The 16203-nt window shown below is 44.0% G+C and overlaps 2 protein-coding genes across 2 annotated transcripts; one reads left to right on the top strand and one right to left on the bottom strand.

The window, feature by feature from the left end:
* Positions 1-1065: 1065 nt before the first annotated feature.
* LOC136481333 (ferritin-1, chloroplastic-like) lies at positions 1066-3793 on the top strand. The gene is made up of 8 exons (XM_066478692.1): positions 1066-1424; positions 1790-1873; positions 1995-2055; positions 2159-2246; positions 2632-2693; positions 2861-2926; positions 3060-3123; positions 3211-3793. Exons 1-8 carry the CDS (start codon positions 1135-1137, stop codon positions 3252-3254), a joined length of 759 nt encoding a protein of 252 aa, XP_066334789.1. The 5' UTR covers positions 1066-1134; the 3' UTR covers positions 3255-3793.
* Positions 3794-9820: 6027 nt separating this feature from the next.
* Positions 9821-14529, bottom strand: LOC136483394 (phosphoinositide phospholipase C 2-like). Its single transcript, XM_066480450.1, has 9 exons — positions 13873-14529; positions 12821-13017; positions 12252-12387; positions 11870-12175; positions 11567-11790; positions 11053-11170; positions 10771-10923; positions 10584-10670; positions 9821-10473 (listed from the first exon to the last, which is right to left on the bottom strand). The coding sequence occupies exons 1-9, from the start codon at positions 14188-14190 to the stop codon at positions 10180-10182; spliced, it is 1833 nt and encodes a 610-aa protein (XP_066336547.1). The 5' UTR covers positions 14191-14529; the 3' UTR covers positions 9821-10179.
* Between the last annotated feature and the right edge of the window lie 1674 nt (positions 14530-16203).

Below are 16203 nucleotides of genomic sequence, written 5' to 3'. Positions count from 1 at the left end.
CATGTAGCCTAGTAATTACAAGAGAGAGGCTATGAGAGTTTTAGTAGCACCTTAGGTCTTAGGTTCAACCCCCGTAGGAGCGAATTTAAACAGACCAGCTCGTGACGTCCTAGCACCGGCTGGTCGAGTTTTTTTTTACAATCTACTGTGAACTATCTGACAAACTACGTATACACCTCATAAAAAGCTACAATAATCTGGCTCTCCTTAGCTGCTTCTGTAGATTATAACCTTGGGAGGATTCAAAGCAAACTTAGAAACATGCCTTAAGATCATGTACCAACCGTTGTATGGTGACTTTTCAAGACGCAACAAACTTTTTGAGGGCCGAAGAATTCTGTGTATGTATTCGAAGTGGTCACTTTCGGTAGCCACACGACTCTTTTGTAGGTAACTAAAGAACAAGCATGATGAAACGTGCAATAATACTTTGACTAAAAATTTGATCTTAAATTCTCTTGCATCACCCCTTTTTTTTTCTCAAAACTGGGGGACAACCTTTGTAGCTTGTGTATAAAAAAAAGATACGCACTCCTATCATTCTAGGAATTTAGGCTTCCAAACGACATGACATGCACATACTCTATATCTAGTACTCCATCCATCCCAAATTATAAGTCATTCCAAGAAATTTTGAGAGTCAAAGCACCACAAGTTTGACCAAATTTATACGATAAGATAATAACATTTATGATGCAAACTAAGTATCATTAGATTGTTCATTAATTATATTTTCATCGTATATCTATTTAATGTTACAAATTTTTGCAATTCTCTCTATAATTTTGGTTAAACTTGAGATGTTTTGATTCTCCAAGATTCTTGGGATGACTTATAATTTAGAATGAAGGGAGTATTTCTTAACAAGATTTAAATTTTACTATATATACCAAAGAAAGACTAAAATTAAAGACCGCCAAAATAAATAGGACGCCTCCGGGGGACTTCCACGATCCAAAAATATCCCCGGCCCGTGCGCAGTGGACGCGGGGAGGGCGCTCGCTCGCTCGCCACGCGCTCCCTCCGCCTCCTCCAAATCCCAGCCGTCCACGTGTCCCCAATCCGCTCCCCACCGCTCAATCCATCCACTCCCACTCATTCCGCCGCCCAGAAGGGTCGCGTCCTTCCATCCGGATGATGCTTAGGGTGTCCCCGTCCGCCACCGCCGCCGCCAACCAGCTCTCTGGTGCGGGCATAACCCCGGCTACCGTCAGGGTGTCGGCGCCGCGCGGAGGCGTCTCGCCGTCTGCTGCCGCCGCGTGCAGGGCCGCCGGCAAGGGGAAGGAGGTGCTCAGCGGGGTGGTGTTCCAGCCCTTCGAGGAGATCAAGGGGGAGCTCGCCCTCGTGCCCCAGACCCCCGACAAGTCGCTCGCGCGCCAGAAGTTCGTCGACGACTGCGAGGCCGCCCTCAACGAGCAGATCAAGTAAGGACTGTTACCAGATTTTGCTCTTGCTAGCCGTTAGGACTTCGGTCGGGCTGTTATTGTCTGGGATTAGTTGGCGCTTGTGGATTGATGTTTGTCTCCCCCCTAATGTGAATGTGTTTGCTCCATTAGTTTCTGGGTCCGTGCGGTCAGCGAAGGTAAGTTGTGCGATTTATGTTTCTTTTTCCCCCCCAAAATGTTGCCTATTTTTAATCGAGTGACGCAATTGATATCTAAGGCTTAGGCTATTTTTGGTGCTGTCAATCATTCCAGCCATCTCTGCGTTTTGATGTGGATTCAGTTCAACCAACCAAAAAATATGCCAATATGATGGCAATTTCACTCTGGCTGCTCTTATCATGCAGTGTGGAGTACAATGCCTCCTATGCGTACAACTCCCTCTTCGCCTACTTCGACCGCGACAACGTGGCTCTCAAAGGATTTGCCAAGTGAGTCCCGCCTCTCACCACCAAGTTCAGTTGCCCATCTGTAAATGAATTACAGCATTACCATTTTACATTTCCTATATGTAATGATGGTGTGGTTCTGCACATTTGTTCCTCCATCCAGGTTCTTTAAGGAATCGAGCGACGAGGAGAGGGAGCACGCTGAAAAGCTCATGGAGTACCAGGTATCGTTTGGTCCTTTGACCCTTTGGTCCGTTCCATTGTGCTGCCTGTGCTACGTACTGGGAGGTACTGACGTGACAATGGGTGTGTTCTTGTGCCTGTCAGAACAAACGTGGAGGCAGGGTGAGGCTCCAGTCGATAGTGACGCCCTTAACTGAGTTTGACCACCCTGAGAAAGGCGATGCTTTGTACGGTGAGTTGCTCTGCATTTCCTTCTTGTTTGCTGATTTTGACCTCTGGGCTAGGATGGGATTTGAATGTCAAGTGCCTCAGAGGAGTCTGCATGAAAGTAACAAAAGCTCACTCTTTGTCAAAAAGAGGAATTTATTCTGCAACTGAACCTTTGTAGTTGTATTGAGTTGCAGCTTTCAGTATATGGATGGATGGATGGTAGATTGAAAGACTAGTAGTGATAACTATTTGGCACGACTTATATAGAAATAGAAGGCTGGCTATTGTTAGTGAATGTTTGTTTGGGTATCAGCTAGGTCGATCTTTTGTAGTTTTGTTCATGTTTGACATATTTGGAAGCTAGTCTGATAGCTATGTTTTGATCTGTGCCTTTTGATTGACTTCAGCTATGGAGCTGGCTCTGGCTCTGGAAAAGCTGGTTAATGAGAAGCTGCACAACCTGCATGGTGTAAGTTGCTTTCACATGCTTATTTCCGGAGAAATATTGTGTGGCTTGCTTAAGACATACATAGAACATTTATGGGAAAATACAAATTGATTAAATTGAGTCACTACATGTTGTTGTACACTTGTGCCACGTACAATTTCTAATGAGTTTTCACCTGTAATTAACAGGTGGCAACAAGGTGCAATGATCCTCAGCTGACAGACTTCATTGAGAGTGAGTTCCTCGAGGAGCAGGTAAATGCAACCAAGCATATGTTCCGTATTATGGAACAAAATTGTGCAGAACCTTACTTTGTTCTATATAGTTTTTATTCTACTTATGACGGAATTCTTAGCTGAATGAAAATTTTGGATTTTCTTTTGAAAGGTAGAAGCCATAAACAAGATCTCCAAATATGTCGCCCAGCTGAGGAGAGTGGGCAAGGGGCATGGTTAGTCTGTCGCTGAACTTGGTTTCATCTGCATGTCTCGTGCCCAAAGTTACCCCTAGTTGATATTGTTGAGTTATTTGCGTGCAGGGGTGTGGCACTTTGATCAGATGCTGCTTGAGGAAGAGGCCTAAAGGAAGGACGGACCGTGGCTGCTCAAGGACTAAGGGGCCTGAAGGAAGGAAAGAAGTGTGAAATGATCAGGTTGAGGAATAATGGGGTGGCATGGACCAACTGACGAAGCCCTGGGTGTAGTAGGTGGATTTGTAGAGGGGTGGGTGTAGTAGGTGGATTTGTAGAGGGGTTTTTTTCCCAGTTGGTTAGGGTTTTAGTTGTAGAACGGTGTTGCCCTCCTACAGAGAACATGATGCACTGAAATGCAGTAGAACATTGTGATATTATTGCTGCCGTCAGTTTGGGGTGCTCGTTGTTAGAGATGTTACTCTGGGATTTTTAGCCTGTTCGCTGGTTGGTTTTTGGGCTGATAAGCTCGGTTAGTGCTGGTTTATTGTGAGAGGAAAATACTGTGCTATGGCTGATAAGCCCTGGCTGAAACCAACAAGCGAACAGACTGTTTGATTGTTCGAAATAAAACACGACGTTGAATGTGTGCTCCGATATTACCTTGCTGTGAGCATTTGACTTTGCGAGCACCGAGGAGATGATTGTTGTTTGTACTTCCTGTGTGAAGGGATGTGGAGGATTGTTTCTTATTTGTAATTCTGAAGGTAATCCGTCAGAACTGGTGGCTATTTACTATCCAGGCAACAAGCTCTTTTGAAGGCCACTTGAAGCACCCAATTAGTTGCTTAGGTTTCGGGCAAATATCATTTGAAGGCCACTTGAAGCACCCACTTAGTTGTTTAGGTTTCGGGCAAATATCAGGGCTTCCTGATGATTGTTGTTTGTGAATTTATGTCCCCCCCCTCCCCCCTAAAATGTGTTGGTCAGGTCGTTTCTGCTCCTCATATGGTGTGCCCTGTCTTCAGTCATGCTGAAAAGCTGAGGAAGCACCAAGTTCTTAATTGCCCCTAACTGCTGTGGTCATTTGGTTACTGATGTTGTGTGACATGTTCTTGTGCTCTAGAACAAACGTGGTGGGAGGATCCAGACATCCAGTCCATTGTCACCCTTAGACAGAGTTTGATCACCCTGAGGAAGGCAATGCTTTGTATGGTGAGTAACTTTCTGGTACCAGGTCTTTTCTATGTGCTTGCTTGATAGCTGCATCCGTACACGTACGTTTTGCTATGTGTTTTCGGGCTTCTGATGGGGCATCTGAAAAATAAACTGTGAGGAGGCTGCATGTTTATGATATATCAGGGAAGTAACTGAAAGTTCGCAATTGTTGCAAAATTGATTTTTTCTGTTTCCTCCAAATAAGAATATTCTTTTCTCTACTAATACATGCTTGGCAGGGAAACAAAGAACAATATTCAATGGGGAAAAATGAGTGTTTAGCATGCGTCATAGAGTAGAAGCCTGTTATTTTTAGAAAATGTTTTGGGTATCAATTATGTGTCTAGTCTTCGCAGATCAGTACTAGCCTACTAGGAACCTAGATTGGGCTTTTGTTCATGTGTGATATATCAGAAGTTCTTATTTAGCTCGCACTAAGGGCTTGTTTGGTTCGTAGTCTGAAGCAAATTTGCCTGGCACCTTTCTGGAGAATTGCCTGCAATATGTTTGATTGGTGTCCTGGACATGTGCCTAGAACAGGCATACGTGGACCGAGCCGTAGCTCAGATGGTGCGCTCTCCCGGTGCGGAGGCCACCGGTCATGAGTTCGAGCGCTGTTTGACTCGTGATTTTCCACCGGAGTTTTCTCCTATAATAATTTTCAGTTGCTTCGCACGGATGAGTCACCACTATTATACTTTTCAACCGTGTTCTCTTAGCCTTAGATATAGGTTGTAGGTCTAGCTTACGTATTAGGGGTGGGTTAGAGTGTGTGCGTGTGGTGTGAATTGGTGCGTGAGTTCAGATAGTACAGCTTGTAATCGAAGGTTGAAAAAAAAAAACCAGGCATGCGTTGCCTTAGCCCGGCCACCGAAAGCGAGCACCTGCTTCGGTATGGTTGTCTAGGAGGTGATTAGGGCCCCTTTGGAACGCAGGAATTTTATAAAAATCAGTTCATTTTTCACAATAAAAACATAGAAACAAAAAAAAAAGTCCCATGTTCCGAAAAGGGCCTTCAAGTAAACGAAGGCATGAAACAAAGCTTTATCAATGCTACTAAACACACTCATTGTTTCGTATTTTTCCTTGTTCCTATTAATAGACCATCAGTCCTGCAGCATTGGTTATGATGGGTGTGGCCCAGACGTCTTTTCAGTTTATTCTTTCCATTCCTTAATTAATTATGTGTTTGCATTGTTAGTAAATAGACTATTAAAATTATTTATTTCTTATGTATATTATTAATATAAAAATGCATTGATTTATATTATTTTGTTGGTTTGTATTATAATGGTGTATATTACTCAAATATTATTAAAGCTACAATAGATTTGAATATATTGTCTCACGAGCTTCCAACCAAATAGACTATTTCCTAACTTGTCTCGCCAGACATATTTTATTAAATTTCTAGGTAACTTCCAGACAACACATTTTACTAGGCTTCCTTTCCAGATCTCCAACCAAATAGACCCTAATATGATAGCTCTATCTCAATCTGCACCTCTTGTCTGATTTCAGGTACGGAGTTGGCTCTGGTTCTTGAAAAGCTGCGGCCTGTTCGTTTCGGCCGAAATGATCGTGGATTATTACTGCTGGCTGGTTTGGTGTAAGAGAAAAATACTGTTCTGGCTTATAATCCACGATCGTTTACGACCAGGCGAACATGCTGCTGGTTAATAAGAAGCTAAGCTACAACATGCTGCACAGTGCAAGTTGCCCTTAACAGCTTTACACGTTTACAGATAAATATCGTGTGCTTTAGGAGTACCCAAAACTGATTCAAATGAGCAGAAGTTGTTTAATTTGTTAGAAGCGATACATACAGCTTGTAACGAGTTCCGTTCATAATTAACAGCCGACTTCATCGAGAGTGAGTTCCTTCAGGAGCAGGTAAATCCACCAAATACATTAATTTGTTCACGGTAGTCGAACTCTACATCATTTCTTTTTCCTTTTTTTATAAAGACTTTGTAAAGAGGTGGCGGGGACTGCTGCTTGTTTGTAAATCTGATGCAAATCCGTCACAACTAGTGCCTATTTACTTTCCAGGCAAACAAGCTCTTTTGAAGCCCCACTTTGAAGTATAAGTTTTGTTTCGGCGGATCATCCGCCAACCTTAACGGACCGTCCGTCAACATCCACTAGAGACTCTACGGATGAAAACGGATCGGATACGGACGGATATCACCGATATTATATTTGTTTTCATATTTCTTTCTGGATTCAGATTCGAATACGGATAGTGTCAACTATATCGGATAGGATACGATTGGATATCAACATCATAAATATGCGATTTGAGTATTCGAATACGGATACGGTATCAGATGTTGGATATCCGAGCTCGGATATGGACAGATCTCATCCCCTCTAAACGGATTTGGTTTCGAATACGGTCGGAAAATATCCGTACCGTTTTCATCCCTACCAAAGAGCAACACTTTTGATCACACTTTGGTAAACTGACCGTATACACATACGGACCGTCCGTCAGCACAAACCAGTAAGGAACCGATCCTGTCCCGTTCAGGCGGACCGTCCGCCTGTTTACGCTAACTGTGCGTATAGACCCTACAAATACTTAACCTATCTAGACCGCTTGGAACTTGTTGTAGGGTCGAGATGGCGGACTAGAGAGGGTAAATAGTCATTCCTAACTTAAACAAATATAGAATTAAATTAATCAGTCTAGTCAAGACTACACCTCTCTATCTATTACACAAGTGCCGAGCTAGTGGGACCTCACCTAAATAATTCTAGTTAGTAAGGTCACACAAACCTATACAACTAGTCAACTAAGCATATCAGGAGTTCCTACACATACTAGTGAGAAAAGCACATAAAACCTAAGCAACACTAGTACTACTCAGCTAGCAAAGCTACACAAGCTAAAGTAGAGAGCTACAACAACTTAGCTACACAAGCTAAGCAAGCTACCCAGCTACACAAGCTAAGCATGCAACTAGATAATGTTGATACAAAAGTGGATCTGCAAACACAAAGGGCTAATACCCGAATCGATATCCAAGGCGTGCCAGTCGATTTGACCTGTTAATCGACAAGGATGAAGATACGAGCACTTTGGTCCTGACAACAGCGATACGCCCGGAAGTCACGGCCAAGAGGTACTCACGCGGAACTCGAGGATCGCCGAAGGTCGCACTGAAGCGATGCAGCTCGCCGAATCAATGAGAACTCGTAAAGAGAAAATAATGCAAATTGACGAAGTCGCCGAAAAGTAAGTAGATGCAAATGGGAGTAAAAATTGGTTTTGATATTGATTGATATATCTAATTACATTGCCTCTCACTCCATATTTATACCCTGATCTAAAGAGACACAACCAAACACAACTAGGACATCAAGCCCATATCTAAGGAAACACGTGACTCTTACATGAATCATACTCTAACAAATATAGAAAAGGAAATCAACTCCTATCTATTTCCCTGTCCGCCTCAATTATGATAAAAATCTCACCGTCCTCCTTCCCATCGGCATTCCCCCTGTTTCATCGGCAGTAGTCCTCAAGTCTTCCTTCATCAGCATACTCTTTGTTTCATCGGTAGTAGTCCTCAAGTCTTCCTTCATCGGCACACTCCCTGTTTCATCGGCAGTAGTCTTCAAGCCTCCCTTCATCGGCATCGACAATGACACCTTCAACCTCATCGGCAACGCCCGAGTCTAAATCAACCTCTCCATCGACCATCACCAGCTATCGGCAACCATCTTTACAAGCTGGCTTTCATCGGCTATCAAGTATACAGTAACTTTCCCCTTGCCGATTAGTCCACTCCGATCATTTTGACACGTGCAAAAAACGGTGTCAACAGATAACTACACAAATTAACAAGCACAATAGCAACCACACAAACACAATATATGAACAAGTAAATACAAGCTTGTGTTATAGAATTGCAAACCGAAGGAAAGATGATGATACGATGATTTTTATCCCGAGGTTTGGTGGTTTGCGAACCACTTAATTCCCGTTGAGGCAAGCCTAAGGTTGCCGCCGATCCTCTTGCTAGTGGTGAGCCCACAAACTCACTCTCTCCACCAAAGGGAGTGCTCACATAAGAGCTCTAGCACTTTGATCCGGCCAGATCACTTGACGCTCTTCGCACCTTGATCTACTAGAGTTGCTCTTCGCGTCTCCCGCGGGACGAGCACAACACCCTTCACAATGCCTTCTCCGGAGCCACGCACAACCTTCACGTGGGCTTCAAACGGAGTCCACAAGCCACCAAGTCGTCTAAGAGATGCCAACCTCCAAGAATAACAAGCACCATCGGCTTGCAACTCGATCACCTAGTGCCACTCAAGCAATCTCTCAAAGCACCGCACTAGAAATCGCTCACTCACTTTCGCATATGAACTCTATCAACCACTAGTGAGTTAGAGGGCTAGAACACTTCTCCAAGGGTGGACACAAAGTCCCCAAGTGTCTAACTAGGCCCCCTTTGGCCGCCCACCCCTCTATTTATAGAGGGGGCACCAAAACTTAGAGGGGCACCAAAACTAGTTGTTACTGCACAAATAGATACCCACACCAGAATTTTTGTGGCACGGAAATTCCGGGGCAGCCTCCACGCCTCCTCACCGTTGATGCACCTCAAGACCATTTGAAATAGCTACAGTCATGGTAGCAGCTCCCCACACCAGAATTCCCGGGGTGGCAGCTGAAAGGTCCTTGTGTGGTTTTGGTAATTGAGTGACAACTTAGGTAGACTAATTGTATTTATGTGAGATACACAGGTGATCAGTCCACAGGTACATGTGTGTGAACAACATATGTCATGAAGGTGAAAATGACTTGGAGATGTTGCAAAGCTCACACATGTGATGATGAAGGAGCTCATTGCAAATGAGACATGACATTGAGTCATGTGATCAAGGTGGAGAAGATCAAGACATAACTTGGCTTGATGGACCGGTTGCAAGCGTGAAGGGCAACTCGGAGGCTTTGGAGCGATGGACCGCGTGGCGGTAAAACTTGAGCAAGACTTGGCGCCGATGGACGAAGGCAACAGTGAAAAGCAAGTGAAGTCAAGATCGATGAACCAATATGATCACGTGATGATATAAATTGAATCATATCATTGTTGATCGTGTTGGTGCATGTGTTGCATCAACATTGGAGAAAATAGAGTGGAATGCGTAAGGCAAAGGTATAATCTAGGGCATTTTATTTCACCGGTCATAGGTGTGTAGAGAAATTGATGACCGAATTTAGGATAGATGACCGTACTATCAAGAGGGGCGAACTTGTTTGCATATCGGTGATGGAGCCACATCTAACGATATGGATAATTCAAGCATGGTGACAACACACACGCATGTTTTGTGTCCTCCTCCAGAGTTCTATCTAAAGGAAAATTAAAGAATTTGAGTATCAACTCTGAACCCAACCCAAGCTTTATTCAGATTCATTCCTGCGGAATAAGCTACAAGCAGTAGCAAAATCATCACCAGAATTCCACAAGTAACAAACAGTCCATCACAAATCACCCGTACGTACTGAGCAACAATTTCAGAGTTTCAGAGGACTTGCTCGGTCGATCTGCTCCTTCTTTCCATACAGCTTTTTATTCAGACAAGACAAAATCAGTACATACATACACATTGATTGATGTACGCAAGAATTGAAGATGGGCGTGAGGCAGGAATATAATGGGTGCACTATAGTCTATACCATACATACATACATACATACACACACACTACTGCTAACTCATACTACATAGTACTAGCTTGATTTCCCTGTAATAAACACACTCACACAACACAAGTAGATGTAAAAGAAGAAGAACACTGTGCCTGACTGAATGGCTGACTGTCTGAATCTGAATGTTTTTTGTGCAGGCAGGCCGCTAGCTAGACAAAATCGAAGCGCATGAGGAGCCTGACAGACTTGTACCTGTTGCCCTTGCGGTCGTGCAGGGGCACAGCACGGAAGCCCTGGTTCAGCTCCCAAACCGGCAGGCACGTCTGCCCCCCAAAGTCGTGCTTCTCTGACATGTCGTACTCCTGCACCTCTATCCTCAAGAGGGCCAGCTCCGGCACCCTCAGAGGGAACGTGAACTCCTCGTCCCACACCGGCACCCACTGGTCTTCGATCACCCTTGTCTTCTTCATCACAGTGTCCGCCTTCACTCCCGCGATCCCTACCTGTACGTTTTCAGAGAATGTCGATTGAGAACCACTAGTTACAACTTCATCCCAGCATGTCATTTTCATGTCACTACTGTTAACCCAAATGAACATCTTTGTTGCCTTACCCTGGTATAGAAATCTGGAGGTGAAAACGCGTCGAAATGAGTCTTGCTGAAATCCATGCGCCACCCATCTCCCATATATACTTTCACCTGCTTGGACATCACGTCTGATTTAGCTAGATGCTGGACTAGCTCGATTGGAACATTTTGAGCAAACTCAGTTGTCAAAATCTGGGAAACATACACCTACCTTGAGAGTTTTCTTCACTGGCAAACTACCTTTGGGGTCGAATACTTCCCCGTTTGGGCCTGTCGTCAGCAGGAAGTCAGGTTTTTTAACATACCCACAGCCCCCATTGCCTCTGAAAAATCCTTGCATCAACCGGAGCGCTTTATCATGCCCCTGAAAAACAAACGCACATATTATGCCTTAATGCTCTCAGCAGTCACACATCTTAATACTACGCAAGTATAAAAGTGTCAAAGAAAGTGGAACTTACTGGTTCATGACAGTTAAGAACTGAAATCTCACCTGCATGTTGAATGCAACCATCTGAGCACCATGAGTCCAGGCAATCATTGGATCATAGTTCGAAGAATTAACCCTCGTGCCCTTCGGATACACACGGAGTATATTATTCTGGGTGAACCTGAACAGAATTTAAATGCCTCAGCAAGTGTGTGACTATGGTAGCCACCTTGAAGAGATGCAATCTTATGATTGGTTAATGTTGATATTTTGTATTTTCAACTAACAGATAGCATGTGTTGCCTATCTTTTGTATGGAGCTACCGAATTCAGCCTTTTATTGAATTATCATGTGTCCTGTAACCTTGGCAACACTGGTATTTTCTTTTTTCCCCACCATGTTTTTCACATTACATACTATAAGACTACAATATAAACGTGCTGAACCCCTATGGATAAAAATAGAGGAATAGGATTCAATGACATAAGCAAAAATTGAGAACAAAAACGATCTTATAACAACTCAATACCAAATCTTCTGGTATTCCTGTGCACTGAAATGAATCACACAAATTACCTTATGACTTCAGCACCATGAGAAGTTGTCGCTTTAGCTAACTGTGTCTCACTCAACGAAAGCCGCCTGACTTTTTCTGGATCTACCCTTAGTGCATCCCGCAAATGGCCTTTTGGTTTGCCAGCTTGGATGGTGATCAGTTTCCTATACTCACAGGCAGTGTCCTGCTGAAATTTGGGATCATCCTCGTCGGAATCTTCCTCCTCTTGCTCATCCAGTTCATCCTGTTTATGGAAATATAAGTTTATCTCATTTGTGTTAAATCATGGGTGCATGTATAGAAAAGATAGTGATACTGCAGACCTTTCCATCAGATTCATCAGCATTTGAATCTATTCTTCTTAGGCTTCCTGTGTCTGCAGCTAGATTTCCACTGCCATTTTGGTTATCAGCATTTGAATCTATTCTTCTTAGGCTTCCTGTGTCTGGCAAATCAGCTATATTTCCACTGCCATTTTGTTTATCCTTAACTTTGACGAACTCCTTGTACTCCTGTGGGGGTTTAGTCGAGATGATTATTCTCTTCATCAGAGCTGCTGGAGAGGGGAACTCTTTCATTGGGTCTGAACTAGGTATGAAAAGTAGATCTCCGAATGTTTCAGTGAGCATCTATGATAACTTAAAGTCAGAATTGAGGTTCTAAACAGGAAAAGTGAAAGGAGTTGATATACTAAGCAAACTTTACCTTAGCTACTTTGGCTTGGAGATCTGGTGTAAGGTGATCCTCAAGAGTAATGACAAGCGGATATGTAGATGCACAAAAGGCATATTCTTTAATGGACTTCAAGCACCTGATCATTTCTACCGGCGCAGTCAATGTCCTTTAAAATGCCAAGAAAAAAGAAGAGTGGGGGAGTTAATTTTTGCAAAGCCAGAGAGAACAAAAAGGATGGTTGCAAATTCAAGCAGCATGGATTACTTATAACAAACTGGCTTATATAAATATAGAACTACGGTGCTGGTTCAGAGGAAATTATACTTCTTGCTACACTGTAATGTGTAGGGAAAAAGAACTAAATTTATCCTTTGGCTTGAAGAAATGGTGATATTTGGTATGCCATGCTACAAACTATGCACAATATGCGATTTCTTTTCAAGTGTCCCATAATGCCATCTAGTGTGGGGGTTTTGAGAACTGGGAACATTGCAGCCATAATGCCATACTCACACATATGCAGTTGTTTTTATACGCAGATGTTGCAGTAAATCCATGGGAATAAAATAGTGAATGTGTTTTGAAAACAGAATGCATACCCGCCATGAAGAATATCGACATTTGTCTTTGAAGAATTTGGCCACATATCAAGTTCAATGACTCTAACACCTCTCTGCAATGCTTTTATAATTGGGATGTCGCTGGAGTCACTATTGAGCTGGTTCCCAGTTAGGTAGGAATTATGTCCGGTGAATACGAAATAATGAGAGAATGGGGCAGACATGTCCTGGTGAACCTGAACAAAGAATTTAGGTAATGGTGAGACAAGAGGCAAGAAACAATTTATTTATTGGTATTGATGAACAATATTTTGCATTTCTTTCGTACAAGAGGCTAAAGCACACCACATTCACGAACAGTGCGAAGAGTTATGGTTTAGGAGCTTTGAAATGAATTTAATAATTGATAGTAGTAGTAAGTAATCCAAAGGCGCATCTTTTGTACCATTTTGAGAAGAAGACTGTTGGTATTCTACTCGGCTATCTGTTACTAGTATTTGGTGGCTGCAATGTGAAGGCAGAGTAGAACAAATAGTAGGAAATGCAGCAGTAGCCTCCAAAATTGAATTGGGTAGCAGCCAGCGCCCCTACAGAGAGAGGAGGAGAATGACAGGCAATGACCGGTGTTGGAGAAAAAGACAGGCAATGACTGAATGAAGCATTGAAGCATGTTCGGGGAACTGGCCCTGTTCGCTTGTTTTTTTTTTTTTCAGTCGGCCGTGTTTTTCTTTTCGCAACAAATGAAGCTCCCATGTCCTCAACAATTCCATGGATTGACAGACAGAGACAGGTAAAATTGGAATCTTTAAGGTGGGTTGGAGACTTGGAGGGAGTTGACCTCGGGACAAGTTCTATTGCAGTCAACCATTAGTGCTGTAAGACTGTAAGAGTAGCTTAACAGCAGAGAAGGAGCAGATGAAATGGGAATCAATCATGGAGCTAGCTAATTAAGTAGCAGGCAAACAATCAGCACCGAATCCAATAACAAAAGAAATGGAGGAAGGCGAAGAGATTAGTTGTGGATTAAGTAAGCAGTGACCAGTGATTAGTTGTGGATTAAGCAGAGAGGATCCAGGCAGGAGGCAACCAACCTGGTATGCGATGGGCGGGTTGAGTTCCGGCGAGAAGAGGAAGGCGAAGAAGTCGTCGAGCGTGGGCATGGCCGGCGCCGGCGACCTGGTGACGAGGCGGGCGATGCCATGTCCCCCCGAGGCGGCGGTGAGCAGGGCGTGGATGCGGTCGACGTCGGCGGGGTGCTCGGCCTGCGCCTGGGAGAGGAAGCGGCGGAGGGCGTGGACGTCGGAGTTGAAGGAGAGGTAGGCGGCGCGGACGTCGGGCGGCGGCTGGGCGTCGGGGGATCGGAACTTGCGCGTGAAGCACATGCAGTACTTGTACTTGTAGCTGCCCATGGGTGGGTGATGGATCCTCTGTTCGTTCCTCTACTGCTTTGTGGAATACTGGAGTGGATGGAATTGGATGATTGAGCCGCCGGCCAAGAGCTGAGCTCGGAAGGAATGAATGAATCCGATCTGGGTGGAGAGGAGAGATGCTTCCTGGACTGGAGTACTAGTTATTAGCCGGCGCCGCTGGGCATTTCTCTCTTCGCGTGGAGGCCGCGTTGGGCGTGGCCTTGACCTTGACGAGGAGATTCGGGGGGAGGGGAGTAATGGTGGAACAGAATACTAGTCAATCAACTGGGACTGGCAGGAAGAGGAAGGAGAGGAATGGAGGCGAGGAGACAGACAGACACAGACACAGGCGTCCTCCTGAAGGGGCTCCACTTCCTGACCTGTTCTTGTCCCTTAATTAATTACAGATATAATAATTGCTAGTAGATTAATTACCCTGCTCCTGTGCTATGCTAATTGCTGCTCAAGCAAAGCAACCACATTGAAAATGGAAACAAAATGAAGACGACTGCAGAGGCAACCATTTCAAAAGGCGGGGACGGGAGTTCAGGTTGTTTTTTCACAAAACCCCTCATCAGTATCACAAATAAACTACTCCTACTCCTAGCCACAAGCACGGCGGCGCACAACGACCATGTTCACTTCGCTAAAAAAACAAATCAAAATATTTTATCTTCCTTCCTCTACTCTACAGAGGAGTTATAGAAGAAAAAACAACTCGTGTCCGTGGTCTTGAAAAGTTCTCTACGATAACGTTGCGTCCATGTGACCATTGCTAGACAATTCTATTTTTTTTGCTGGACGCCAGGGTCAAGGGTAGTGACAATATGAAACCCAAGACAACCCATGTATAATTACTAGTATCCATTTGGCGCTTTATTAGTTGTTTTAAGTAAAGAAATGCACTAACCAGACTCGTTAAGTATGTGCATATGTAGCTAATATAATTTTTTTTTACAGTTGAAAGCTTGGCTGAGTTTTTTTTTTTTTAAAAATCCGATAAGAACACGAAGGAGTTGAGCGGCTCCACCTGAGCGATTTTCCGTTCACTCATGGCACTTTATTCGTAGAATTAAAGAAATGTGCCAACGAAAAGCAAGGCTAACATAATAATCTTAGGCTATCGGTGGCCAAAAGTAAGGCTAAATTTACCGAGGCATACCCAAAATTTGACTTTGGGGCATACCATTTTCTTGGAACCATGACAACGCGCTAACCATATTCATGCATCTTATTTTGTAAATGTACTAAAAGTTTAAACTTCAAAATATCACATTTATTCATTTTGGGTAGTGTGATATTCTATACGACAATCTCATATATTCCTAGCCATTTTGTTGGGCCATACGGAGCGAGCACTCCACCCACATCCATAAAAATATAGCTAGGGCCTTTTAAAAGATACAAATTTAAGTGGAATCAATCCATTTTCACAAGAAAGATGCATGAAACATTCTTGTGTACCAGAAGTATGTGTTTATACACTAATCTTTCATGTGATAAATGACTTGTGTTGTATATGTGTTTGTCGTATCAAAAAATCAACAGTTATGTTAACCCACCCACAAAAGGAGGAGGAGATTGACAGCGAATGACAATGACAATAGGTGGTTCAAAATACTTAGTACCCTATATAGTAATACACCACAAGTGAGGGTTTCATGTGCAATGTTGATGGTAACTTAAGTCTTATGCCCTCTTGCAGACCGGATAGGGCGTCCGTCCGCCTAGACGTACCCCGCACGTGTCGCCAGCTCGCAGAACGAATCTCGCCCACGCCATTCCTGTTCGCATCGCCCGCTCGCTCTGCATCGCCCCTGCTTGCGGGATGGACCCTGCCCTCACCCGTGCCTTATGCCCTCTACCCGGACTTACGCCTCCCGTTGCAGTCGCGCTCCATCCACCTGCCGCGACCCTTGCCAAGATCGGTGCCGTTGACGAGCTCCACATCGGCGACCTTCGCGCCACTCCGTAGCATCGAGCTCCACGCCTCCATCGAGCTCCGCGTCGACG

This window comes from Miscanthus floridulus, chromosome 9, assembly GCF_019320115.1.
Source record: "Miscanthus floridulus cultivar M001 chromosome 9, ASM1932011v1, whole genome shotgun sequence".
Classification (NCBI taxonomy): Eukaryota; Viridiplantae; Streptophyta; class Magnoliopsida; order Poales; family Poaceae; genus Miscanthus; species Miscanthus floridulus.
Note: the sequence above shows the minus strand (reverse complement) of the source record. Positions and strands in the feature narration are given on the sequence as shown.

Coding starts and splice junctions, on each gene's coding strand:
- LOC136481333 (XM_066478692.1), top strand. CDS start 1,135: ATGATGCTTAGGGTGTCCCCGTCCGCCACCGCCGCCGCCAACCAGCTC. Junction 2,694..2,860: donor AGCTGCACAACCTGCATGGT/GTAAGTTGCTTT, acceptor TGTAATTAACAG/GTGGCAACAAGGTGCAATGA. Junction 3,124..3,210: donor GAGAGTGGGCAAGGGGCATG/GTTAGTCTGTCG, acceptor ATTTGCGTGCAG/GGGTGTGGCACTTTGATCAG.
- LOC136483394 (XM_066480450.1), bottom strand. CDS start 14,190: ATGGGCAGCTACAAGTACAAGTACTGCATGTGCTTCACGCGCAAGTTC. Junction 11,791..11,869: donor CTGATGAATCTGATGGAAAG/GTCTGCAGTATC, acceptor TTCCATAAACAG/GATGAACTGGATGAGCAAGA. Junction 10,924..11,052: donor TGGTTGCATTCAACATGCAG/GTGAGATTTCAG, acceptor TTTGTTTTTCAG/GGGCATGATAAAGCGCTCCG.